At 46.4% G+C, this 26,920-nt stretch overlaps 1 protein-coding gene across 2 annotated transcripts; it reads right to left on the bottom strand.

Annotated features, from left to right (window-relative positions):
- Positions 1-589: 589 nt before the first annotated feature.
- Positions 590-25,774, bottom strand: LOC309522516 (angiopoietin-related protein 2-like). Of its 2 annotated transcripts, none has more exons than XM_082205856.1 (6): positions 25,295-25,774; positions 9,853-10,449; positions 7,988-8,153; positions 5,470-5,660; positions 4,083-4,353; positions 590-2,924 (listed from the first exon to the last, which is right to left on the bottom strand). In XM_082205856.1, the coding sequence occupies exons 2-6, from the start codon at positions 10,417-10,419 to the stop codon at positions 2,731-2,733; spliced, it is 1,389 nt and encodes a 462-aa protein (XP_082061982.1). In that variant the 5' UTR covers positions 10,420-10,449; positions 25,295-25,774; the 3' UTR covers positions 590-2,730. The 2 variants fall into 2 exon arrangements, with proteins under 2 accessions (XP_082061982.1, XP_082061981.1); XM_082205855.1 differs by having other exon boundaries at positions 9,853-10,420; positions 25,295-25,773.
- Between the last annotated feature and the right edge of the window lie 1,146 nt (positions 25,775-26,920).

Genomic DNA, 26,920 nt, shown 5'->3' with positions numbered 1-26,920 from the left:
ACCCTTAAACCTCCTGCAAAATAAAATGACCCCTTTGTCTGGTAAGAAAAGGCTTTGGTGAAAGAGTCTCATTCTGTGCAAGGGGGAGGGGGAAGCAACCCCGGAAAAAACGAGGGTGAGGAAGAGGAGAAAGTACGCAAACATTTTCAAGAGGGGAGGGAATCCATACAGCGACCCACAGTGCCAGGGCCTTGGATGCGCAGGAGGCTGCCAAGATCTGGCTGGGGGTGGAGGGGAATCAGGCTGGGAGATTGGGCAAGGAGATCAAGCGGGGGCGGAGGAGCCAAGAAAGAATCCGCCAGCGTGTTTGGGAGTTTGCAGGATGGAAGGATGGATAAAAGCGGGTTACTGAACTCAACTGGAAGTCGTGCCAGACATTTGGCTTCCAAACATCTTCGAAAACCGGAACATTCGCTTCCGGTTTTCAATCATTCGGGGGCCTGAACGTTCGAGTTTCAAGGTGTTCGGCTTCCAAGGTTCCACTGTGTCCAGGAGGCTGGGTTTGTGTGCCTTGTCAAAGGACATTCACAACCTGGAAGAACTCTGCTAGTAGTCAAAAAAGTATACCCAACCAATCTGAAAGAACTAATAGACTTGCATACTTTATTTTTAGGGCAGATTGTGGACTTCTTTGCCAGAAAATTTCAAATTTAAGTGAACAAAATAGGTTTATGCAAAATTAATACATTTGTCTTCATTTATGGGATTTGTATAATATATTGTGAGTTCTAATTAATGCCTAATTATTGATGTATTTTGCTGTTTCCTTTACATTGAAATGAATGTAAGTTATGTAGCTTACATAAACAGTTGTCAGTTACACAAGTTATGCACCTTAAGCTGAATAATGGACAGCAAGATAAATAACATAATATTTGGCAGAAACAGAACTGTAGTGGAACAGAAAGAGTGCTGGTTGCGTCAAATCCAGACTGGAGTGGAAATCATGGCTTTCTTTCACCGCTAGCTCTACTGTGCCTCAGGTTTCCATCTCTGATAAAAGGATGAGGAGGCCCGTTCCTTAAGCCTTTTCCAATCAGAATAGATCACCAGGAATGTGTTAACTCCAGAGTTTGTAGCATGAATGGGGAGCCTCTTCCCAGGACTTTACCATCAGGCCTAGCTCCGCACTTTCTCGCTCTGCCACCTTCACATAGCAGTTGGGCATATAGTGGTACCTCGGGTTACATACGCTTCAGGTTACAGACTCCGCTAACCCAGAAATAGTACCTTGGGTTAAGAACTTTGCTTCAGGATGAGAACAGAAATCACGTAGCAGTGGCGCAGCGGCAGTGGGAGGCCCCATTAGTTAAAGTGGTGCTTCAGGTTAAGAACAGTTTCAGGCTAAGAACGGACCTCCAGAACAAATTAAGTTCTTAACCAGAGGTACCACTGTATAAAAAAGTCCGTTTTTTAACGCTGATTCAGAACAAATGGCAATTTGGGTTTTTTTGTGATTTCCGTTTGCACAGACTCAGCAGTAGAGCGTGGGTTTTTGCAGGGAAAGCATTAGGGCAACCAAAAACGAAAAAGTGTTTGGACACAGAGCTTTAAAATACACACTTGTGCCAAGAAACACGGCACAGAATTCTGGATGAGCCCAGAGTCTGCTACAGCAGTGCTAATGACGCTTCTGTTAGGATTATGAAAGTGGCGATCCTTAAATCGCTGCAGTGTTGTTTTCTACCACAGGGTGTTTCAGCCTCTGCAAGAGTAACCAGTTCCACAATGTGGGGAGGGAGGAGTATACAGCAGCGTGGAACAAACCACATAATCCTGGATAGTTAAGAAATCATAGTTTGAACACACTGTCATTTGCAAAGTTTGCACACAGCAACAAACTGTGCTTCTAATTAGGGGAACTGAAGTTTTTTATTTCCTTTTTTGGCATGTGATGGGGAGAATGCAACCCCCAAGGCTTCACATGTCACAACAAACTGGGTTGTTACACCTGGATTGTAGAGAGTGAAGATGATGCAGTCCTATACACCTCCACTCATTGACTCATGTGTGGCTTACTCCCAGGTATGTAAGTATAAAGCTGCAGATTTAAAACATGTGTCGTCAGATTTAAAACATGTGTTTCTAGATGAGTGCTTGCAGGCCGTTCAGGTACCAAAGGTTTCTAGCAACAAGCTGTTTTGTTTACAGTATTTGTTTGTTTTTAACTTCACTGGATTTCCTCCAAAATTGACAAATCCAAATTTAATGAGGTGGAAAGTTCAGGCTGGCATTTTGATGCCACTTATGTGGACACTGTGAAAAACATGTAGGTGTAAGGAGGCCCCACCCAGAAGCACCCCATGAAAATAACAAACACCTCCCCCCATATGCTAATTCTCTCTTCAGTTTTGCTGAACACCCCCTTCACTTTTTGATTTCCAGTTTTTTTAAAGGTGCTGACTGTTAATTGTTTAAGGTGCTGCGTGTACATTTAAAACATCATTTGGCACATTCTTTAATTATTTTCAGTTATTTTTTAAAGGGAAAAATGTTCTTTTAAAATCTGGACAACTGCTCAGGAAATGCCACAAGCCCCCCCCCCCCCGTTAGCATAGTGCACCCACCGTTTCTACAGGTCACTGGCACTAGAAGGAGCTTGCTTTGAGAAGGAGGCTGTACGTCTGACTGAGAACATGGCAAGTGAGCTTTCAGAGCTCAGTGACTCCTGTTTTTAAGTATCTAGACCTGCCCTTGGTATGCGTCCTTCCTTACTCCCAGGTACAGAAATCAGGTGCCTTGTGGAGACCGGATCATCATGACCACCTTGCGGAGTGAGTAGGCACCGCCACGAAACTCTGCCCAGTAGACCCCGTCCTGATAACGGCTTCGGTAGTGCCCTCCTTTGTACCAGACACCATTAAGGTTGGAGTGGGCACACATATTGTACCACCAACCACCTTTCTGGAAGTGGGCACAGTTGCCTGTAGGAAAAGAAGAGGGGTGGGGAATAGATAATTTATCATCAAACCATGGGCATGGCCAGGATTATTTTTTTTGGGGGGGGGAGGGCAGAACCTCAGCTATGTATTTCTATTGATTTTTTTTGGGGGGGGCAGCTGTGCCCATGAATCAAATCCTGAAATCAGATGCTGTTAGAATAGAGATGGGGAATTTCCAGCTTCTGTCAGCTCCAGGCAGCATGGTTAGTGGAGAGGGAGGATGAGAGAGGTCATCCAGCAACATAAGGACGGCCACACGTTCCCCACCCCTGCAGAATTTGGCAACCAGGTTGCTCACTGGGACAAGATGGTTTGAGCATATTACACCAATCCTGTCCTGATTGCACTGTCTGCTAATTAGTTTCCAGGTCGAGTTCAAAGTGCTGCTTTTGAGCTAGAAAGTCTTAAATGGCTCAGAACCACAATACTTCCAGGACCACATCTCTCCATATGAACTGACTCAAACCATGCAATCATCATCTGAGGCTCTTCTTAGTGTGCCTCCGTGAGAGGTCTGGACTTCATAGATGGATTCCATACAGTGCTATTAAGGGTTCTGCCCTTTGTTAGCCAGGTGTCTGCTTAATACTTGGGAGCTAGCATAAGCAGACAAAGTTCTCTTGATGGCTGGGAATCTCTCTCCAGCTTTAGAATGCAGCATCCATCAGTCTAGGAAGGTGGCACCCTCCAGCTGGTGGGATCAGAAGAGAAACAGTTTAGAGCCAGTTTTGCAGTTCTGAATACTGTGGGCAAATGAGACAGAGTTTGGAGCTGTGAGCTAAAGCTCCTTGGAGTGCAGAATATCATGCTCTCGGAATCTGATACAAGAGAAACAGGTCTAATAGCTACTGTAGGAATAATGATTTGCTTCCACAACCGCTTTGCTTTGATACTATATTTTTTGTCTACCTCTTCTCTATACTGTCAGACACAGCGGCTGAGTGCCCAGGCGGGCACGTCTGGGGGTCGGGGCATGGAGGGTGACATGAGGAGGATGCAGCAGGGCAGGCAGGCACCCTTCCAATCAGTCCAGATCGATGATAAAAAAGGATAAAGGTGATAAAAAGATAAGGAACAAACAACACCTTCCTCCCCAGCTCTTGGTGTCCTCTTTTAGCCATCTCCCTTCTGCATCCTTACCTGAGTAAGCATCATGGTCACGGTCGAGGGTGCTGAACTGTCGGCCATTATGCCAGGAGAGGGAATCACCAGCGTTGCCTTGATAGCGCCCCAGTCGCAACCGGTAGAAATCATTCTCAGGTTCTAGGGCAAAGGTGCTGTATTCTGCGTATGCCTGTCGCCCACTCCAGTCTTCCATGGTAACCCTCAGCACGTACGAGCCCTGGCGAGTCAGCCAGTGAATGAACTCGAGACCCAGCCAGTGTTCTCCTTCCAAGTTCCCAAAACCATTCTGAAGGTGGAGCAGGGCAGGGGGAAACACAGCAAGTAAGATGTTAGCAGGTGGGCACTGGCTGTAGGGGAACAGTTGGTGCTAGCCATAGGGTAGAAGAGTGAGCTAATACTCCTACTTCCTTCCCAGACCACTTTGGGGCCTGTGGCACACTTAGCTCTCTTGCAGAGATATGTGGGATCCTTTAGCAGCAGGAAATCAGCAAAGCATACATACACCATGCTAGCTCAATGCCCAAAGTCAGCTGCCATGTGTGGTGATGACCCGAGTCCAGAAGCAAGACATGAGAGTCAGAGGCTGCAGAGTCTCCCGCTAAGGAACGAGATCCTGTGCAGGGCTCTGACTCTGCTACTGGAGACCAGGAGACAACTGAGGCTCCATGATGGAGCCAGATTCAACCCATACCTCTGGAGTAATGGAAAAAGAGAGAAGGAAACCTGAGAAAAATCTAGGAAGCTTTCACCCCTTCATACAGAGGTCTCCTGATAAGAGCATTCTATGGTCCACTTTGCCAGCAGGTCCCCGAAAGATCACATATTTTTATCTTAAGACTAGACACACACACACACACACACACACACACACACACACACACACTGCAAGAATGGGATTGCCATGTGACTGAACAAACATGGCTGCCCTCATTATCACACCTATTTGGGCCTTAGCTCATGTTTTCAGTCCATTACTTAACGTGTTTTTGCCTCCATCTGACTAAGTGGGCATAGCACAGCAGGTGGCAGAGTAACCCTTGCTTTGTGTCAAGACCAGATTCATAGGTGTGCTGCTGCAAACCTTTTGCATATCAGGAATTCCTATCCCCAAGTATTTCCTACAAATTCAACTTGGGGCAACTAAACTGAAGGCTGAATACCCATGAAAGAGCAGTATATCTGAACCTGGTCTCTGGTATCACCTATCACCTGTGACTCTGATTTCAGCCTATAAGTCCCAGCTCCACCATGAGCCTCCAGATCTCTGACTCTAACCCCAAGTGACCTTCTGCATCCCATAGGTCCACCTTTCCCCCCTGCCCAGCTTTCCTCACAAGCTTGGACCCCTTCATCTCCTTGCTCTCCCCTTCATGTGGCACCTGGAGCCACATCCTCAACACACCTTGTAGTGCTGCCAGGTGATAAAGAAGTTGACCGACCCATCCTGCCGCCGCTGGATGACGGTCCAACCACCCCCATCATACTCCTGGTCACACCAGGTCTGGATGATTCCCCGGGCACCAGTTGGTTGTAGCATGGTGATGCCACTGGTCTGCCCATTCTGTTGAGCTGCTTGACAGTCACGCCATGGCCCTGTGCCAGGAAGAGAAAAACTAATGAACAGGGACTGAATAACACTGTGTGATGAACAAGATAAAGGTAAAGGGACCGCTGACCGTTAGGTCCAGTCACAAATGACTCTGAGGTTGCGGCGCTCATCTCGCTTTACTGGCCGAGGGAGCCGGCGTACAGCTTCCAGGTCATGTGGCCAGCATGACTAAGCCGCTTCTGGCGAACCAGAGCAGTGCACAGAAACGCTGTTTACCTTCCCGCCGGAGCAGCACCTATTTATTTACTTGCACTTTGACATGCTTTCGAACTGCTAGGTTGGCAGGAGCAGGGACCGAGGAACGGGAGCTCATCCCATTGCAGGGATTCGAACCACCCGCATGTTCACCCGTGATGAACAAAGTAGGGGCAGCTAATTACAGGGACTAGTTTGGAGGTTATCATTGAGTTCTGTAGCACAGATAGGGTGATGCCCTGTCTCACTTGGATGGCCTTTTTGGGTATTTCCAGATGGGATCTGTGCTTCTCATGCATGCAAGTTTTTTCCCAGTGTCCACACAACAGTGTTGGCATAAAAATGCCACCCCATATGTAAAAAGGAAAAGGAAAAACCTATTGCCAGAAATCCATTTGTGATATCACAACACTGAGCTCCTATTTAGAAGCCCTCTCTGTCAGGGCTAATCTACCTCACATATTTATTGTAACATAAAACATTTCATAAAGGATAAGAGAAACAAAGCAGGGGAAATGCACATTTTATTGGCCAAATTGGGGTTGGTGAAGGGCTGTGTAAGCTTTTGAGTTTCATAGAATTCTTCATCAGGCAAATGCCTCAGGGGTCTTCCAAACACCAGTGGGAAAATAAAAGCTTTCTTCATGAGCTTACCTGAGGTATACTATTATATATTAGTAGAAGATATATTAGTAGAATCTCAGGCGCTTCATTTAGTAAGTGTACATGAGAGCATTGCAAGGCTCCTATGCAGGTCCCAGTTATTTAAATGCACACCACAAGTCCCAACAGATTTGTGCCTCCAGCATTAGTCGGCCACAGGCCACAGGAAGGTCAGACCCAGGGGCAGGCATACTGTGATATACATACCTTTTGGTTTTGCCCACCAGTAAGAGATACAACTGCCTCTATCTATGTGGCTTGCAGTAGCTAATGGTATGTGTAGGAATAACGGGTGATGACAGGAGGCTGGATGCAGGTGACCTGTGCACAGGCAAGCTGCCAGCTAGCTCTGCCGAAGCTCCTTTTATTGGCACAATATGCAAAACCAGACAGATACATTTTGGACTGTGGCCTTTACACATCTTCCAGTCCTGAGATCGAAGGGTGGTACAGGTTATTCTGGCACCTGTTTCCTCTTGCACAATGTTTAATCGAAAGAGACAAAGGTCACAGACAGGGCATGGCAGACTACTAAGAGAGCAAAAGGTTAGATAGAGGGCATGATGTTCAGACAGCTGTGGTTTGACTGCGGGCGGAAATGTGCTCCACACCCAGCGATCATTCCTTCAGTATGCAAATTTATGACAATAAATCAGTGGCCCTCCACTAGCAATTGCTCCTTGAAGTTCACTCAAATGTCAGTACTAGGCCAGGGGACTGGAGGATCCCAAATTAAGAAGGCGGTGCTTTTGCTTGTGTATGCCACACTAGCCCTTCTTGCCTCTTGGCTGCAGATGCCTCAGGCAAGGAGCAGGAGGGCCCCATGACATAAATGGGAGGAAAGCGGAGAAATGAGATACCACTCACAGGCTACCCTATCACGGAGTGTATAGCTTGTCACATTTCCCAAAGGAAAATAGGTACTTTGGATTTGTTTCAGATGTTAGACCATCGGAATAACCACCAACTGAGTAATTGTTAGGTTGATGGTTTGCTAAGAGCCCAGGAGGATCAGTTAAATGTTTTATCAGGGACAGCAGATAGCAATGGAATAATCACAGTGGTAGCTGGCAGTCGCTTGCCTGTTTTAAGAAGGTAATGCCAGCAAAATTTGGGGTGCTAACACTCCAAAGATATTTGGGGGGTCAGATAAACAGAAGCACTTGCCATTTGAGTTTTGGGGAGACATTAGACCTACAGCCCCTGCAGGTACAAAAGTAGCATAATAGAGAGAAAGCTGGCAAAAACGTGTCTGCCTGACCTCTTGGGTTCTCTGTGCAGGGAGCTCTTATAGAGAGGAACGTTAATCCACTATCCACAGGAGTGGTTTTACCATCTCATTGGTTCTTTGTGTGAACTAGGCTTCATGGTGGCAAAGGTTGGTGCTGTTGGCATTTGCCCTGCACAGCCTCTGCCCTGCTGCTTCCTAATAGACTTGCTCTCTCTTTCTGACCTGTGGATTTGGTGGGCACGACAGCAGGCGGCTGAAGAGTGCTGCCCTGTGGCACTGCCGCCTTGTGTGGCCGGTCTCGCTGGATGTCATTGACGACATCAAAATGGACCCTGCTCTCATTGGCGATGCTTGCAGGGTTGTGAGGCACCACTGGCACCAGGGGGGGCTGTGGAGAGAAAGGAGAAATAACTCACCCTAAAAACATAGGAGAACTGAAAGAGTATAGTTGGAGTGTAGCATCATTTAGTTCAAGGGCAGCAGGGGATTTAGAGCACATTCAAGTGGCTCTTAAAGGCACAGGAGCACAACCAGAAAATAAGGTGGCAGTTCTAAGTGTGATAAATATGCTTTCAGGAAACCCAAAAGCTAGACTAGGACCGACTGTATTTTGTCCTAACTCCACTAGAGCCATTTTTTAAAATTAACAACATTTATAGACCACTTAATCCTATTTTTTAATCAAGAAAATTTTGACAGCTGAGGTTAACTAAAATATTTATCAAAAATGCTGATGAAATCAGCAAACTTTAAAAACAAGTAGATATAACAAAATTATAAAAATATAGACAAAATCTAAAGAATTTTTAAAAACATACATAATAAAAGTACATAATAGAAGTCTTGGTAGGCCTACCAAAAGGAAAGCCATTTCTATCAGGCAATCAGAAGCATTGCAGTCATGGTGCCTGCTTGTTGTTAACAGGCAAGGAGTTTTGCAGCATGAGCAATGCTGCCACGTTAAAAGACGGATGCCTTGTAAGGGCAGAATGAAAATTCCATAGACTGAAGTCGTCGTGGGCAAGTGAGGGGGGAGATGGGCAAATAGCAGCGACACAAAAAGGGTTCTCCCAGTGTTCATTGCCCACGTTGGAAAAGGTTGTAAAGAGGGAATTAGTAAAAAGGATTAACGTCCTTTTTTCTATCCGGGCTCTTGTGCTGTCAACAGTTGCTGGACATGTAGAAATGGAGCAACCATTTGCAGACATAGAAATAAAGTGGGGGGAAACTTTACCTCCAATAAGCTGCTGAAAAATCAGGTTGTGTGGGAGGGCCACCACAGCGTTTTTCTATGCAGGGTTTAATTTGAACCAGGGCTCAGGCTCAGAAACCTTTTTGAACAGGGAGCAGTCATGAGGCAAAAAGAGATTGGCTCTGAGCATCAAGCAAATACTTCCATTTTTCAGTAAATTAGGGATGGGAACTTGTAGTACTGCAGGTGTTGGACTATAACTCCCATGACCACTGGCCATTCTGAGATTCATGGGAGTTGGAGTCCAGCAACAACTGGAGAGTCAAAGGTTGCTTAGCGCTCCTTGCCTTCAGGCTGCAGGTGGGGCTCACATGCCGGAATACTCCTCCATTCAAAAACAAACATGGAAAATTAGCATGTATGGGAAGAAGCTATGCTGGAAATCTTTTCCCTAACATGCTTGTTTTGTACATTGATTTGTTATTAATTATTATTATTATTATTATTATTATTATTATTATTATGGCTACAGCAGCATTCTGCCATGTGAGTTTGAACATACAATTTGAAGCGGTACACTCAGCAAAAGTACTAGACCATGTACACCTAGGATTAGAGGACACAGCATTCCGGAGGGAGAGTGTAGCTTGGGGCCTAGTTATGGTTTAGAAAACATCAGCTCCTGTCTTCCTGGCACTGCTGTTGTCACATCCCTCCCCTTTTCCCAGGGTCAGCATCAGCACCAGGTATCAGGACTTCACCATCGCTGAAGTCTGCCCTGGCCCTTCCTTATTTATGATTTCAGGCACAGCAGGCCAAGTAGCACCAGATGACTGGCTCTAGCGACCCTTTTAATTTCTCCCATTTCTGTCTCCCAGTTCAGTTTGAGCAGTACCTGTGGGCTCCCCCGGCCACTGGCTCCTTGCTGGCAGTCTCTCTCCAGTTGGCTGATGAGGGCACTCTGGTTGTTGACCAGGGCAGCCAGAGCATGGTACTTCCCTTCCAGCTGGCGATAACTGGCCGCCACGCGCAAGGCCTCGGCAGAGGCGTTGGCCACCCTCCCTTCAAGCTGTGAGGTCTGCCCTGGCCGCTCTCGCCGCTGGAGGATCTCATGAAGCAGCTGAGTGTACAGCTGGGTGACACGAGCATTGATGTTGCGGCTTTCCTTGCGCAGGGCCTTGACTTCACTCACCACGGCCCCGTCCACCTCCACTAGTCGGCGCAGCTCCTCCATCTGGGCCTGCTGGTGGTGCAGCTGATCACGCAGCTCGGCCACCTCAGAGCGATTGAGACCCGGAGGCTCCGGGGACAGGCGCACGCTGCTCCAGCACACGGCCCCCGTGAACTTCTGCTGTGGCAAGATGAAGGTGTAGGTGCACTTTGGCCCCGCCAGTGGTTCGACACCTGACAGGCCTGGCCTGGCCAGACTCAGCACCACCATCACCAGGTACTGAGGCTCCATGCTATTAGAAGAAACACACTTGTGAGAATTCTAAGGTGTCATAAATAAAACAAATGTTCAGAAGTGCACAAGGTAAACAGACCTATAAGTACATAAACTGCATGACTGAAATAGTACAGGGGAGCAATCCTGATCTTGACTCTTAATAATCCCAAATATTTTCTGTACAGAAGGAAATATTTGGGAAAAACCTATCCCAATAGTTATTTTCACTTGTGAGTCAAAAGGGCAGAGTTTGTTTATGAATAGGGGAGGTCTGGGACCATGGTTTCAGAAACTAGGGCAGCAACAATATGTTATTTAGCAGCAGCAGCAACTTGTGCTTTTGGTGGTAGGGTAATATCCATTTCCATTTTTAAAATTATTTTTAATGGTCTTGTGAAAGAGGGATACTTAGCTATATCAATCTGGTCTTTGATTTGATGAGTGTGGGTGACCCTGGAGGTTTCTATAACTGCTGTGACAACCACACATTTCCCTGGCCAAAAAACCCCCACAGCAACAATGAAATACTGAGATTATGATAAAGTGCTCTTGTGCAAGACCTCTACATTGTTGTTTTAAATCAGATGAATGTGTACACTCTGATTACAGACCTTGAGGTAATTTGTCTCATTTACTGAAATAATAGCTTCTTAAAATATGGTTATTGAAATTCAGTTATTCCCTCTGAGGTGTAGGTGGGTTCAGGCACGACCCAAGACCAAGATTCATCTCAAAAAGGATTTATTGGAACATCAGGAACAAGAAGAACAAGAATGACAAAAGGGGCACTTGGCAAAACACAAACACCACCTGTGATAGGCCGCCTTAATGCTGCAATTAGCAAATCACAACCCTGGCTCCATCTCAGCAGCAGCCTGCCAGCTACTAACAATGTCATTGGAGGGTTTTAGAATCCTCTCCCTCTTTTGTTATGCAGATGAAGCTCCTGAGCTCCAGGAGGCCAGAAGGCATGCATACATGACACCCTCAGCATGTGACAACTGGTGGAAAGAGGAATCTTTGGTTTGTCATTGGGACCCACCAGAAACAAAATGGTTGTGCTCAGGTGAGGAGGAGAAGACGGTGTGTCATGCTGCAAGTTATGGGACTGTCTATTGTAAGGGCATTATGGTGCCATAGTACCACACTTTCCTTTCATGAAAGCACTTTAGCAATAATTAAAATATCAGCATAAATAAAGAGTGTCATAAAGTGGTAGGCATCCAGGAGTGTTCCCTGGGGAGTGAAGTCAAACTGTTGGAGAGTCACAGTGTCTGCTGTGGCTGTAGAGACATGGTTTACTGCAGTGGGTGCAGATGAAGGCATCTGGTTGTGCTGCTGCAGATGCACCTCTGTGTTTCTTTTCTCTGTGCTCCTCCCAGTGTTCATTCCTCCTCTGATCATTGCTATGGATGCATGACCAGACTGTCTCCAGGCACTGCAGTCCAGTTGTCTGCAAGGGATTCGCACACAACAGGGTTGATGTTGCCAGCTGGGAATGTGGACTTGGAAGAGCACATCTTTGTTCAACACTCTTCTGCTATGCGATGCCTAAAATCTTCCTGACACAGCACATGTGGAAGGAATTGAGGCATCACTCCTGGGGAGTGTAAGTTGCCCACAGCTCACTTTCATAAGGCAACGTACTCAACATACAAGCCTGGTAGACCTTCGATAGGGATTGGCATAAATGGCACCACATTCCCCCAAACCCTTTTGGATAGGTGAGCCATTGTCATAGCTGCCTTACCAATAGGCTTGTCCAGCTCAGCGTCATTGCTGGCTATGGTTGAACCCAGGCAGAAAAAATTGTCCACCACTTCAAGTGTGTGGGCACCAATGCATGGAGTGCCAGTGATATCCTGACCAAAGATGTTGGTCTTTGTCAGGCTGATGGTAAGGCTGAACTCCCTGCAGACTTGAGCAAAAATGTTGATGAGTTTCTGCAGAGCTTCCTTTGAGTGTACTGTCAAGACTGAGTTATCTGCAAACAGCATTTCTCAGACCCAGCACACTTTTGTCTTGGCATGGAGACATGCCAGGTTGAACAGACCCCAGATACACACCATCTTCAGATGCACTGAAGGCATAGGACAGCAACAGGGAGAAGGTGTCTGAGAATGAACTGTCATACTGGATGTTCTCGTGCAAAAACATGATCAGATTGTGGAGATTATCTAGTTGAGCAGTGTGACGTCCTTTCCAGCTGACAATGTCAAAGGCCTTCATCAGGTCTATTAAGGCAATATACAAGGGTGTCTCAGCTCTCAGCATTTCTCCTGCAGATGACACAGTGAGAAAATCACGTTGACTGTTGACCTCTAAGCTCTAAAGCCGCATTGTAACTCAAGATGGACCCAGTGAGCGAGTAACTGTAATCTGTTGAGAACTATGTGAGCAAAGACGTTTCCCACAGTACTCAGCAACAAGATTCCATGTTGTTACAGTCATGCCAGTCACCTTTGTTCATGTAGAGCAGGGGTCAGCAACCTTTTTCAGCAGGGGGCCGGTCCACCGTCCCTCAGACCATGTGGTGGGCCAGACTATATTTTGAAAAAAATATGAACAAATTCCTATGCCCCACAAATAACCCAGAGATGCATTTTAAATAAAAGGACACATTCTAATCATGTAAAAGCGCGCTGATTCCCGGACCATCCACAGGCCGGATTGAGAAGGCGATTGGGCTACATCCGGCCCCCGGGCCTTAGTTTGCCTACCCCTGCTGTAGAGTGTCATGATGCATGTTTTGTAGCAGGGAATCTTGTTCCCAACGCTGCAAGAGGAGCCTGTGGAGGTGTGTCATGAGGAGGAATTGAAACCGGCTTCCAGCACTTCTCTTTGGATTCCATCCTGTCCTGGGCCTGAGCATTGATGGCATTTTTCAGCTCATTGGGGGAAGAGACCTCTATTTCTTCCAAGACAGAGTCTGGATACTGTTGACTGCTGTGTCAGTTACCATGTTTCCCTGCAAGTACCATTCTTGATAGTGCTCTGCACATTGCTTCATCTTCTTGCTGAGGTCTGTGATGATCTCTCCAGAAAAGTTTTTCAGCAGTGCAATTTTACCAACTGTTGGTCCAAAGGCTTTCTTCGTGCTTTCATACATTTTGTTTTGCTGGTGTCAGCAGCGAGTTGGGTGCTCTGACACAGCTTTAGTCAGTAGTCATGGGCACATTGTCTGGCAATCCACTGAGCATCACTCTTTGCCTTTCTGAGTGCAGCAAGTGTCTTCTTGCAGGGTGCAAACTTGTAGTTCACAGGAACCCACCACAAATATTACAATTAATGTATGCTAAGCTGTGATAGGTCCACTTTCCCAATATGTCAGGGCCCATTTAAAATGTTGGAAGTGTAATACTAAAAGCATCTATGTCACTGGAGATTAAACTATTCTCCCACTATTAAAAAAAATAAAAAGCCTTTCTTCATGAGAAAAGACAGAACCAGCATAAGGAAAATACAGGATGCAATGGCTGGATGATACTCCATAAAAGATGAACACCCAATTACTACTATTCCCCATCATTCATCCCTATTTGGTCTATCTGTGTCACCAACTCAATTGCCTATCAGACACCATTCTTTGCCTTATTTGTTCTTTGTGTTTATTTCAATGGAGCCTAGTCATGTCAACTGGTCCTTGCAGCTTCCATTATTTTGGACAGGGACCCTGTTTTTGGATGGTTCCATTGTTTCAAAAGGGAATTTATAAATAAAGTAGATAGAGATTTTAATGGTGTGTGTGTGTGTGCTGCGTTGTTGCTCTGAATTTACAGGACCGGATCTAAAGGCCTTGTGCTTCAATGCCAACAGCTGTTGCCAATATGCACTGGGAAATGGATCCAGTTTGGCTCAGGAAAGGCCATTAAAGTCACCACCACTGAGACAGGCAGTTATATACTTCCTGCTTCTTGGCTGCTGCCTTGCAGTTCCCATTAATGGATCTGGAATTCCACAGTAGGGATGGGATGTAGCACAAGACAGTTCAGTTGGAGGCACATGAAAGTTCTTTTTAAAGAGAGTTGAAAGTGGTTTGGAACAAGTTTTACTTCGTACAGGGAACACACGCACTCCTTTCCCCCCCATGCATGGTGCAGCCACTAGTCAAACCTGCAAAATCTGTTTATTGGAGATGAAAGTTGGGCATGCAAAGCATCACAAGCAATGATCCCTCCATCAAACTGCCTTCAGCTCAGTGGAAACACTTGTGCCCAACCTTCCAGGAAAATGAGAGAATGGAGAAGAGCCTTCATCCTCAGAATAGGCAAGTCTTGCCTCAGGAAGCAAACTAACCCATCTCTGCTCCACAGGGCATGATTCTGAGAGGCTCCTCATCTTTCTTATAATCCATCCATCACCCAGACTGCTTTTGGTTCAAGTTCACCATCTTCCTTGTTAGGGTAGCTGGCTGAAAATAATGCTGAAAAGGATTGTTTAAAAGTAGTATAGAAGGCAATGTCAGCAAATCTTCTATACAACAGCCAAAGGTTCACGAGCCTCCAACCTCTTCTTTCTCCTGTCCACCCTATATCCTGTATATACCCAAAGTGCTTCCACTCAGACCCTCCTCCTCCTTACCCCATAGCCTAGTCCATAGGACAGAATTCTCCATCAAGCCTGAACGCCTAAGGGTCAATTCACATTCATCATGGGACATTCAAGAAATCTAGCCAATTAGGTGAAATAAATTATTCAGAGGACAGTTGTTCAGTTCTGGAAGAGAAACAGGGAGTAGCTTGTGTCTTCCTTCACAACAGTCCCCCTTAGAATCATGGGCATAGCCAGGATTTTTGTGAGGGAGGGCCGGACTTTTGTTTGGGGCGGGGGCAGAACCAACATGGTCAGTTAGTTAAGTATTTCTATTGTTTTACTTGATCTAGGGAGGCAGCTGCCCCCCCCCCCCCCGGCTAGGCCCATGCTTGGAATGCACTAGATTCACAGGAAAGGAAGTCTGGATTCTCCACAACAACCAAAGGTGAAGGCCAAGATTGTTACACCTCCTCATGTTGCACCTCCCCATGTGTTTCAGAAAGCTCATCTACCTATTTACCGGTAAATAAATATTAAAGGGGCACATATACATTTTGATGTGTGTATATGTGGGTGTGCGCATGCTTACACATACATGCACACACTCCTTAATTTAAAAAAACTCCACAAAGAGGAAGAAAAGTATGTTGGGAGATCTTTTGGGGAGTCAGTAAGTGTCTTCTATGGCTGGCTTTCTCCTGGTTCAAAATTAAGCATGCTGATAACGTGACAGAACCAGTTTTTCATCCATTGCATTGGATGCACTAAAGGCTCTTAAACCAGCCCCACAGCTCTTGGACTGATATATCTGTCTCTGAAACTGAGTAGCTGAGCATTCCACAGAGACAATAAAAATACTGCATGTGAAGGTTCATGATTTTACAAATACCAATGATTAAAATATACATTTCCTTGTGCTTTTGCACAATTCCCATACATGGATGCTATTAATCTGTGAGAGAGTTCAGAAGGAAAATCAAAGACATGCTTCATGCCTCAGTCCACATTTGTGTTTCTATCTGGCAGCAAAGCTGACATAAACCTCATGTGTGATGATGCTACACTTTGCTAAAATGGTTTGCTGCCTGCCAGTGCTGTGAAATGCTCTGTGAGCAAGCAAGGACAAACACAGAGTGGGGCTTCACTCTAACCAACTCCAGGGAGGGTCTAGGGAGGAATCAAGAGCACAGATTTAGTTAGAGCAGTGTCTCCCTGAGGCTTGAGGGGAGGGATGTTGAAGAGAACAAGCGCCTGCCCGCCTGGTTACAGATGGTGCCTCTTTCCTGTGTAAACACAGGGTCCATTCCCAGGCTCCCTGGGCAGCGCCATATGGGGCTTATCACTGCTCTTTAACCTCCTCATCACCCCTGACCCTGTTCTCATGTCAGACGTCAAGAGGAGAAAGGGAGATTCAAATAGTAAAATGCAAATGGTACCAATGGATCGTTCTCTGCAGAGGGGAAATCCCATTCTCTAGACGTGGCCTCCTTCAGGCAACTTGACTGAGGGGGATTACTTGCCATCTTGCCTTTGACCACATTTCTATATGCCACCACCTATCTATGCCAGAAGAGTATCTGGCTGGCATAGAAATATGATCAAAGGCAAGAAGGCAATCCCCAGCCAAGTTGCCTGAAAGAGGCCACGTCTACACATAAGGGCTATTTCAGACTTCTGTTTGTGCTGCAATTTCTAGGCACAGGTTTGGGACTTTCAGGCAGGGGTCCAAGTAGTTTCCCTTTGTCCTGCCACTTTCCCTGGGAAACAGTGTTTGTTCCGATCCAGCAGTAAAGAACAGGTTTTCCTGGAGGACAAAGGGGAAGCTTCTCGTACCCATGCTTGAAAGTCCCAAACCCTTGCTTAGAAACTGTAGCACAAATGGAAGTCTCGAAGTTACTTCAACATAGGAATTGTGGGAAAATTCCATTTTGGTCACATTTAAGGTGGAACCTTTTAAATTTGTGCATTCTGAAACAGCATGGGAACACAAACACAGCCATCCTTCAAAATTTTTCTTGATTTTATAATGCAGTTCTCCAGCCATGTAATGTGTACAAAAATGCACACACTGGCTAGTGGGAGCGTGGTGCATGGTGGTCACACAACTGAGGAGGAGGAGGAGGAGGAGGAAGAGGAGGAGGAGGCCGACAAGTGCAGGAGGTGGATCCAGCTACCCAGAGTCTGACACCCTGAGGCAACTGCCTCACCTACCCTCCTCTGGTCTGAAAGGGCCCAAAATAGTTAGACTCTAAGAAGAAAGAGAACCCTAAAGTATGACCTTTTATAGTTGCTGCTTTCAGGTTTTCAAACTTAGTCACAAGAAACTTGAAATCTGATATTCTCAGCCAGGGGTCAGCAACCTTTTTCAGCCGTTTGGTGGGCTGGACTATATGGGGGGGGGGGAATGAACAAACTCCTATGCCTGACAAATAACCCAGAGATGCATTTTAAATGAAAGGACACATTCTACTCATGTCAAAACACGCTGATTCCTGGACCATCCGCAGGCCGGATTGAGAAGGTGATTGGGCCGCATCTGGCCCCAGGGCCTTAGGTTGCCCACCCCTGTTCTCAGCAATCTGAATTCCAATAGTGACTTCAAAAGAAGAAAAGAGCATCTCCTCCAGCCCATTTACAATTTTAAAATTAGAATCATAGAATCATAGAGTTGGAAGAGACCACAAGGGCCACCGAGTCCAACCCCCTGCCAAGCAGGAAACACCATCAGAGCACTCCTGACATATGGTTGTCAAGCCTCTGCTTAAAGACCTCCAAGGAAGGAGACTCCACCACACTCCTTGGCAGCAAATTCCACTGTCGAACAGCACTTACTGTCAGGAAGTTCTTCCTAATGTTTAGGTGGAATCTTCTTTCTTGTAGCTTGGATCCATTGCTCTGTGTCCGCTTCTCTGGAGCAGCAGAAAACAACCTTTCTCCCTCCTCTATGTGACATCCTTTTATATATTTGAACATGGCTATCATATCACCCCTTAACCTCCTCTTCTCCAGGCTAAACATGCCCAGCTCCCTTAGCCGTTCCTCATAAGGCATCGTTTCCAGGCCTTTGACCATTTTGGTTGCCCTCCTCTGGACACGTTCCAGTTTGTCAGTGTCCTTCTTGAATTGTGGTGCCCAGAACTGGACACAGTACTCCAGGTGAGGTCTGACCAGAGCAGAATACAGTGGCACTATTACTTCCCTTGATCTAGATGCTATACTCCTATTGATGCAGCCCAGAATTGCATTGGCTTTTTTAGCTGCCGCGTCACACTGTTGGCTCATGTCAAATTTGTGGTCAACCAAGACTCCTAGATCAGGATGCCCTTGAGTCCATCATCCAAGTCGTTGATAAAGATGTTGAATAAGACCTGGCCTAAGACAGAACCCTGTGGCACCCCACTAGTCACTCTTCTCCAGGATGAAGAGGAACCATTGATGAGCACCCTTTGGGTTCGGTCAGTCAGCCAGTTACAAATCCACTGAGTGGTAGCATAGTCAAGACCACATTTTACCAGCTTCTTTACAAGAATATCATGGGGCACCTTGTCAAATGCCTTGCTGAAATCAAGGTAGGCTACATCCACTGTGTTCCCTTCATCTACCAGGCTTGTAATTCTGTCAAAAAACGAGATCAGGTTAGTCTGACATGACTTATTTTTCAGAAATCCATGCTGACTATTGGTGATCACAGCATTCCTTTCTAGGTGCTCACAGACTGTTTGCTTAATGATCTGCTCCAGAATCTTCCCTGGTATTGATGTCAGACTGACTGGGCGGTAATTATTTGGGTCCTCTCTTTCCCCCTTTTTGAAAATAGGGACAACATTTGCCCTCCTCCAGTCTGCCGGGACTTCGCCTGTTCTCCAGGAATTCTCAAAGATGACTGCCAGTGGTTCTGAGATCACCTCTGCCAGTTCTTTTAATACTCTTGGATGCAGTTCATCTGGCCCTGGAGACTTGAATACATCTAAACTAGCCAAGTATTCTTGTACTATCTCCTTAGTTATTCTTGGCTATGTTTCCTTTGCTGAATCATTTGCTCCAAATTCTTCAGGTCGGGCATTGTTTTCTTTATCGGAGAAGACTGAGGCAAAGAAGGCATTGAGGAGTTCAGCCCTTTCTGTGTCCCCTGTTTGCATTTCACCATCTTCTCCTCTGAGTGACCCCACTGTTTCTTTGTTCTTCCTTTTGCTACGAACATACCCATAAAACCTTTTTTGTTGCTTTTAACCTCTCTAGCAAGCCTGAGTTCATTTTGTGCTTTAGCTTTTCTGACTTTGTGTCTACACGTGCTGGCTATTTGTTTGAATTCCTCTTTGGTGGTTTCCCCCCTTTTCCATTTTTTGTACACATCCTTTTTAAATCTTAACTCAGTTAAAAGTTCTTTAGATAGCCACCCTGGCTTCTTTAGGCACCTTCCATGTTTCCGTCTCATTGGTATTGCCTGACGTTGTGCTTTTAGTATCTCCCTCTTAACAAACTCCCAGCCATCATGAACTCCCTTTCCCTTTAGTATTACTGTCCATGGGATCTCACCCAGCACTTCCCTAAGTTTTATGAAGTCGACTTTCTTAAAGTCAAGAAATTGAGTCCTAGTATGCTTGGCTGCTCCTTTCCGTTGTATGGTAAACTTCAGAAGAGCATGATCACTCGCGCCTAATGATCCTTCCACTTCTACCCCACTAACCAGGTCATCAACATTGGTTAGGACCAGATCTAAAATGGCTGTTCCTCTTGTTGCTTCTCCCACTTTCTGGACAATGAAGTTGTCTGCAAGGCCAGTGAGGAATCTGTTTGACCTTATGCTCTTGGCTGAGTTTGACATCCAACAAATATCCGGGTAATTGAAGTCCCCCATTACTACTATCTCCCTTCCTTTTGCATGCTTGTCCATCTGTTCCAGGAAGGCATCATCTATGTCCTCCGTTTGGCTTGGGTATCTATAGTAAACTCCCACAATGAGGTCTCTGTTCTTCTTCTCTCCCTTAATTTTGACCCAAATGCTCTCACTTTGGCTTTGAGGTTCTAAATCTTGGATCTCTTCACAGGTATACACATCCCTGACATATAACGCCACTCCTCCTCCTTTCTTGTCTGGTCTGTTTCTCTGATATAGATTGTATCCCCCCATTATTACATTCCAATCGTGGGACTTGTCCCACCAGGTTTCAGTGATGCCTATTATGTCATATTTAGTTTGCTGTACCAAGAGCTCAAGCTCATCTTGTTTATTTCCCATGCTTTGCGCATTGGTGTACAGACATTGAAGTCCATTAATCATTCCCCCGTGTCTCTTATTTAAGGATTTTTTCCTCCCACCACTAGGTCTGCGTGCTGTTTGCTCCATTTGGTCTATGACATTTGGATGATCATCTTCATCAATTGATAGACTCCTACCTTCAGGAGCACTGTCTCCCTCCCCCACATTAGTCAGTTTAAAGCCCTCCTGATGAGGTTTCTGAGATTTTTGGCAAAAACATTTCTCCCAATCGTTGTGAGGTGCAGCCCATCGCTTGCCAGAAGTCCATCTTCAAGAAACTGCAGTCCGTGATCTAAGAATCCAAACCGTTCCTGTTTACACCATTTGCGAAGCCAGCTGTTCACTTCCACTCTTTTCCCCTCTCTCCCTGGGCCACGTCGTTCAACTGGGAGGACAGATGAGATGACAATTTGTGCATTTAGTTGCTTCAATCTCCTGCCGAGAGCCTCGTAGTCTCTTTTGATCTTCTGGAGGCTATTGCTTGCAGTGTCATTGGTTCCCACATGAACCAAGAGGAAGGGGTATTTGTCAGTGGGTTTTATGATTCCTTGCAGTCGTTCAGTTACATCTTGGATCTTAGCCCCGGGGAGACAGCACACTTCCCGAGACATCTTGTCAGGCCCACAGATCACTGCTTCTGTTCCCCTCAGTAGGGAATCCCCTATCACCACTACACGCCTCCTCTTAGGTTTGGTCGGGGTTCTTCCATGAGCTGTCCGTTCCAAGGTCGCCTGCACATTCCCTGAGGACTGACTTTGCTGCTCGTCTTCATATACCTGATCGACTGTAATGAGGGAGAGATCCTCAAATGGAGTCTGCTCTTCGTCTTCCATGCTAGGGGAGAGGACCTCAAAGCGATTGTGCATTTCTAAACAATCAGAGCGAACCCTGGGCCTCCTACTTCGTTGAGTCACGTTTCTCCATATATCTGGCTCCTGTGTTGGTGAACTAGCCTCCTTCTCAGGGGAGTCCCCTGTCTCCTCCTTGGTGGAGATGGTGTGCTCTATTGCTTCCAAGAAGAGCTCCAGCTCTCTAATTCTTTGGAGCGTAGCTACACGTTCCTCCAGTTGCTGGACTTTGTCTTTTAAGAGGGCAATCAACATGCAATTGCTGCAGGTAAAGCTGCCTGCAACCTTTGGCAAGATGGCAAACATTGCGCAGGAACCGCAGGCGACTGCAGCTGTTCCCTCCCCCTCCATCTTGAGAACGTGTTGTTGGGGGTGGCTACAGCGGTCCTCCATCATAAAAAGCGTGAAGACAGGACAAATAACTCCCACCACAAAAAACCCTAGGTCTCCCCCAACAAACGTTTGAGACTAGCTCCCCTAAATCTAAAAGATGGATCAAACTGCGCGTGCCGCTGCCCTGCTAGCTCTGATAAGCTCCTCCCACAGCTAATCCCCTGCCTCAACAGAAACCCTGCCCCCTCTGACCTTTGCACAGGGAGAACAGCTAATCAGCCACAAAGAAACACACACACAAGAAACCCCTTTTGCTCCTTCTTCAGCTGCTGCCCTGCAAGCTCATTGTAAATGCAGAAATAAAAACAATTCCATAAAGCATGTGTTTCATGATCATGATTTACATATTAATAGAATTGCATAGCATGTGATAGAAATCAAGGGATTACTGCTCCAAGGCTTTTCTGATTTGTTAATCAGCACCTCCCAAGTCACCTTCTCTGCACAAATAGTTCTCTGGACCCTGACAAGAGTGATCCTGAGCATCTAGATTTTTTAAAATAAATATTTTTAAAGTCATATTATAGTGCAGGCTTCCTCAACCTTGGCCCTCCAGATGTTTTGAGACTACAGTTCCCATTATCCATGACCACTGGTCCTGCTAGCTAGGGATCATGGGAGTTGTAGGCCAAAAACATCTGGAGGGCCGAGGTTGAGGAAGCCTGTTATAGTGCTACTGAACATGCACATTGTGCTTTCCCATGTGAACCTGCTTCTTGATTGTTTTTAATGAAAATATTATGCAAAGTAGGAAAATATGTAATGCAAAGCACACTTCTCCCTTTGATGCAACTGTAACATTAAACTTTCTGGGTGGAAACTGTAGACATAATCCAGGACATTGGATTACTCATTGAAATATCTCCCATTTCAGTCCCCTCAAATATTTTATCCCCATAACGTGATCTTGGCCTTTGGAGTTGGCTCCTGTGTTCCATTTGTGGCATGAAGCATCTTTCAGATCTACTATATTCCCATTTCTAAACAGAGATTTCACCTTAGACATCAGTATGGGCTGACTCAGGGATGTATAACATAGTTGGGATACTGTCTTCATTATTCACAAGTATCACTCCTCTCCCTGCCTCCCCACACTCCAAAAAAAATTCAAGCGTTATGAACAGAATCCAGGAATCCTAAAATACACATTTGCTCTCTTGCTCTCAGACACAGAACTGAGCTGAAGGGAAAGAAATAAAAATACATCCATTAATAAGTAACTTTGTTCTAAATATAGATGAGAACTGGAAACTTTTCTGGATTGCTTGGCTTCTGTGTAACTTGGAACTGTGCATTCTCCCAGTCCAATCAAATATATTATTGGCTTTACCTGGCTGCTTATTGCATCCGGCTGCTTCAGACAGAACTCAAAGAGTCCAATACCTTCTTTCAAATCAGCCCATTTCAACTCACATTCTTTCCAGAGCCAGGAACTCCCAAAGTCCTGGCTCTCTGTCTTCCTTGCTCGCCAGGCCCTCATCCTGCCTTGCAAATCAGACATCATCCCAGTGCCAGAAAAAAGTGTTAAATTCTCTGAGCTGCACACTTCAGCCCATCAGAATATGACATCCAACTTCCTCTTATGGCAGTTTTAGTTGTGTACTACTATTAATAAAGAATTAAATGCACGAGGTGTGATCTCCTCCATCCACCCCTTTGCCCTCTCACGGTACTACAATGATCCAGCAGGATGGTGAAGCAAGTGTGGGTGCAGCTTGCTGCATGACAGCACATGTGACAGCCTTGATGAGGGTGTGGGTGCTACTTCAAAATGCATGGACAGCTCCTGCAGGGCAGCCACTAGGTCCACACCTTCCTCCTACATGAGACACTATAAATCAGTGGTGTAGTGGGTGGGGCACAGAGGCAGTTGCCCCAGGTGCAAAATTGTTAGGGGTGCAAAATGTCAACACCTGGTACAGCTGCGAGCTTCCATCACTGGGTTCAACTGAAAACAGCTTCTCCACAAAAACCTGAAAGTGACCTCTCCAAACAATGGAAAGACTCTTTTCTTATCTCTGCGGCTCCAATCTCCTAGGTGACAGAGACACTGTTAGGCAGTTGAATGCTGGGCATGGCCCCGGGCGCTGGAAACCCAAGCTACACCATTGCTACAAGCTAGGCACTTATGCACCAGTGGAGGCCTTCTTTTGGATAAGAATGCTCCTGACCTGGCCCAACACTGCAGCCCACAGCCCAGGTATAGGGGACCCCCCTTGATGTTGAGTCCATCAATCCCAGGCACCACAACCACATCATCAAGGACGATGGAGCAACAACATCTGTAGGGTCTTCAGAAGGTACTGTCCAAAGCATAAAAGGTGTGCAATGCTATCTAAAAAGTGTTAACTGCAGCATCAGGAAACTGAACATGCTGGAATGGGTAACTACTGACACACTTACACCCAATGAATTGTCTATGTATGTGACTGTCTGCAGTGAGTCTTACTGACTGCAGTTTTGTTCCTTCCACACAATTTGGAAGCATTTCCTGCTAACAGTATCATTGAACTGGCTTCTCCTGAGCTTATTTACTTGGGCAGTGGGAGCTTTCCCATGATCCAAGGAGCTTTTTCTTACTGGCTACTTGATGTTTATACTGGCTGAGCAGAACAGCTAACACTTCTCCTGCCAAAGGGGCCTCAGCAACAGAGGAGCTGTCAAAGCTATCTTCAGCACAAGTTGGTGGGTATATTAAAGCAAAAAGGTGAGAGCAGTTTAGTTCCCATTGCTTGCACAATAGACCCTCTCTCCTCCCGTTGAAATCTCTAAACAATTGTACTGTGTATAGCCATAATAAGGTCAGAGAAGAGAGAATTTTGGTACCCTTTGCATACTAGAATTCGTTCTTCCATGACAAAAGTAAAAGTTCTGTCTTCTCTGCTATCTGGTCACCCTAGCAAATTAAGACAAATTAAAACATGGCAGCAAGCTGTGGGAGCTGTTGTGGGACCTTGAGTGAACCCCAATATTTTTCTTCTGTTAACCATACGCTATACCAGGTTTTAAAACACAACACAACTTTGCTGTTTCTGTTTGTGTGCACCCAAGGGTTGTTTAAATACATCTCCATCAGCAGCAGTGGAACAACCAATCCAGCGCCTGGGGCAGAACACTTTGTGAGGCCTCCGAGGAGTCTGCCTGCCTCCTCCCACTCAGCCACCCTACAGCTAAGGGGGAGGTAGCGGGCGGACCGTTTGGGGCAGCATGGAGCCTGCGGGTGCCCAAGCCACTGTGTCACTCCCAGGAGAGACGTGTGGCTCGGGCACGCTGCAGTGAGTGCTGCTCTGCATTTTGTCACCCCCCTCAGTGTTGACACCCAGGGTAGACCGCCCCCACCCCCTTCCTCCGCCCTGTCCATCGTATCAACACCTCTGTGTGTTCACACCTTGGCTGGAGAGGTGGCTAGAGAAGAATTAGGACTCCAGTTGGAATAAAGGTGCTTTGAGAAACAACACATCTAACAGTAGTTTCCTACAACAAAGTACAAGTAGGCATTCTGGGTAGGGGAACATGTGGATTCCAGCAACAGCTGCAGATTCTACTCCCATAAGTCCCAGCTAGCAGAAAAAAGTGGTCAAGGGTTTGTAGTCCAGTATCATGTGGAAGGCCACAGGTTCCCCACTGCTGTGTTAAGGGTATAAAGACTACCAGGAAAGCAAACTGCATCTTGCCCACAGTGAATTGTGAGAACAGTTTTTGTATCTAGACACTTGGGCATTTCATGCATGATTTCCCCCCACTTCAGATCTTACACCAGAATCACATAAAATGTTTCCCCCCTTTCTGGTGAACACTGAAAGCCACTTTCAAGAGTCAGACTAAACATTAGGGAAAAAATTGAGATTGTGCTTACCTGTAATTCATAGGGCTTCAGGTTTCCAAAGTTGAGCTTTTCTGTGAACCTCCTTAAGTGTGTGGATGGTCTCTGTTAAGCTTGTCAGTTATCTAGCAGCAGATTACAAAAAGGGTGGGAATGCAGATCTCCTTTAAGAAGAAAAGAGCAAATGGGGAAATCCCAGCCGCTCCATCTACTCCAATCAGCACATCCTTCCCACACTAGGCAGTGCCTAGCAAACCAAGTCTTTCCCTCCCCAGGAGGCTAAGCAGCCTCCTGGGATGGGAATATCATTCTTGACCTTATAATCAAGAGCTGTAAATATTTACTTCTTGCTCCTTCCAGATGCTTGTTCAGGCCCTGTCCCTGCTGAGAGGAGCTGCACGCATGCTCTTTCGCTGGCTCTCTGTGTACACATCTGTCTCTCTCTTTCACTCCGCTTCTTCAGTTGAGAAATTGGAGTTTGGCAGCCACAACTTTCCAGGTCTCGTGAGCAGCTTACCCTCCCAGCTCCTGCCTGCGCAATAGTCCCTTCAAAAGAGGAGGCGTGGCACATCTTATGGGCAAGAGTTTTATTGGCACTTGGAGCATCTTGGCCTGGCTCCATCAAATTTACCCACAACTTGTCTGCAAAGCAGTTCTCCAAAACAGTTGTTTTAGCTTAAGGATAGGAAGCTTTTTTTAAAAACAACAACAACAACAACCCAATCCTGGTGCACATAGTTAAGAATGTGTGCTGTGCATCAGGAAGCCCCTGATCCAACAACCCTCAACTCACTAAGAGTCAGAACAGATAGTGTATGATCAGATCTCACTACACTTCATTTATCTGGAAAAATTAAGCTGGGAGGGAATGAATTAGGGGCCTCGGCACTGTCCTCCCGCCCCATTCTCTCCCCCACAAGATTTCCTTGATTTTTCTTGCCCCCTAAAGCTGTCTCCATAACCTGTGGCCCTCCAGATAATGATCAACTCCTGTCATCCTAAATTGGCATCGCCAGGGATGAGGGAAATTGTAGTCCAGAAACACAGGGCCAAAGGGTTCCCCAAGCCTGCCGTACTCCACTGTTTATGCCCCACAAGAAATAGGAGGAGACACATATTGCAAGGTTCCTGTGGGGTTGCCTTGTTTTCCCCCTGTGGCAATGCTTTTAATCATAGACAGACAGACAGCAGAGGTGGAATTAGGGAGGCCACTGGTGGAGGAACGCAGGGGCAGGCAGGGGGAGTGCACTGCCCCCGGCCCCATTGGGGAGGGGGTACCATCACTGCCGCCCCCCGGACACGCGCCGCGCACCCCCACTGCGCCAGGTGCCATGCCCCTGCGTGCGGCGCGCCACACCCCCAGAATGCATGCAGGCCCCACAGGTGACATGCCATGCCCCCGGGACATGCGTCAGCCGTGCCCCTGCCTGCTCTCTGCCCCCGGTGCCGGAGCATTCAGCTTTGCCACTGAGGGAGGCCCGACTGGTTCTGTCACACTGTGCACTGAGCCTAGAGGGGCCACATGGCACCACAACTATGACTTAGTAAATTAGCACCATGGAGAGTGAGAGGCAGGGAGGCACTGAATTTTGGCCTTGCAGCTGAAATTTTAAAGAACAGATTCCACCCCTTCAAGTGCCTACTTGGTATACCCAGGGT

This window comes from Podarcis vaucheri (assembly GCF_965113315.1).
Source record: "Podarcis vaucheri genome assembly, chromosome: 17".
Lineage (NCBI taxonomy): Eukaryota > Metazoa > Chordata > Lepidosauria > Squamata > Lacertidae > Podarcis > Podarcis vaucheri.
This window is presented reverse-complemented; position numbering and strand designations above follow the sequence as displayed.

Bases quoted from the DNA above. Each gene is read 5' to 3' on its own strand.
- LOC309522516 (XM_082205855.1), bottom strand. The intron at 8,154-9,852 runs GTACTGCTCAAA...TTCTCTCCACAG, and splicing joins GTGGCCGGGGGAGCCCACAG to CCCCCCCTGGTGCCAGTGGT. The intron at 5,661-7,987 runs GTCAGAAAGAGA...TTCCTGGCACAG, and splicing joins CGTGCCCACCAAATCCACAG to GGCCATGGCGTGACTGTCAA.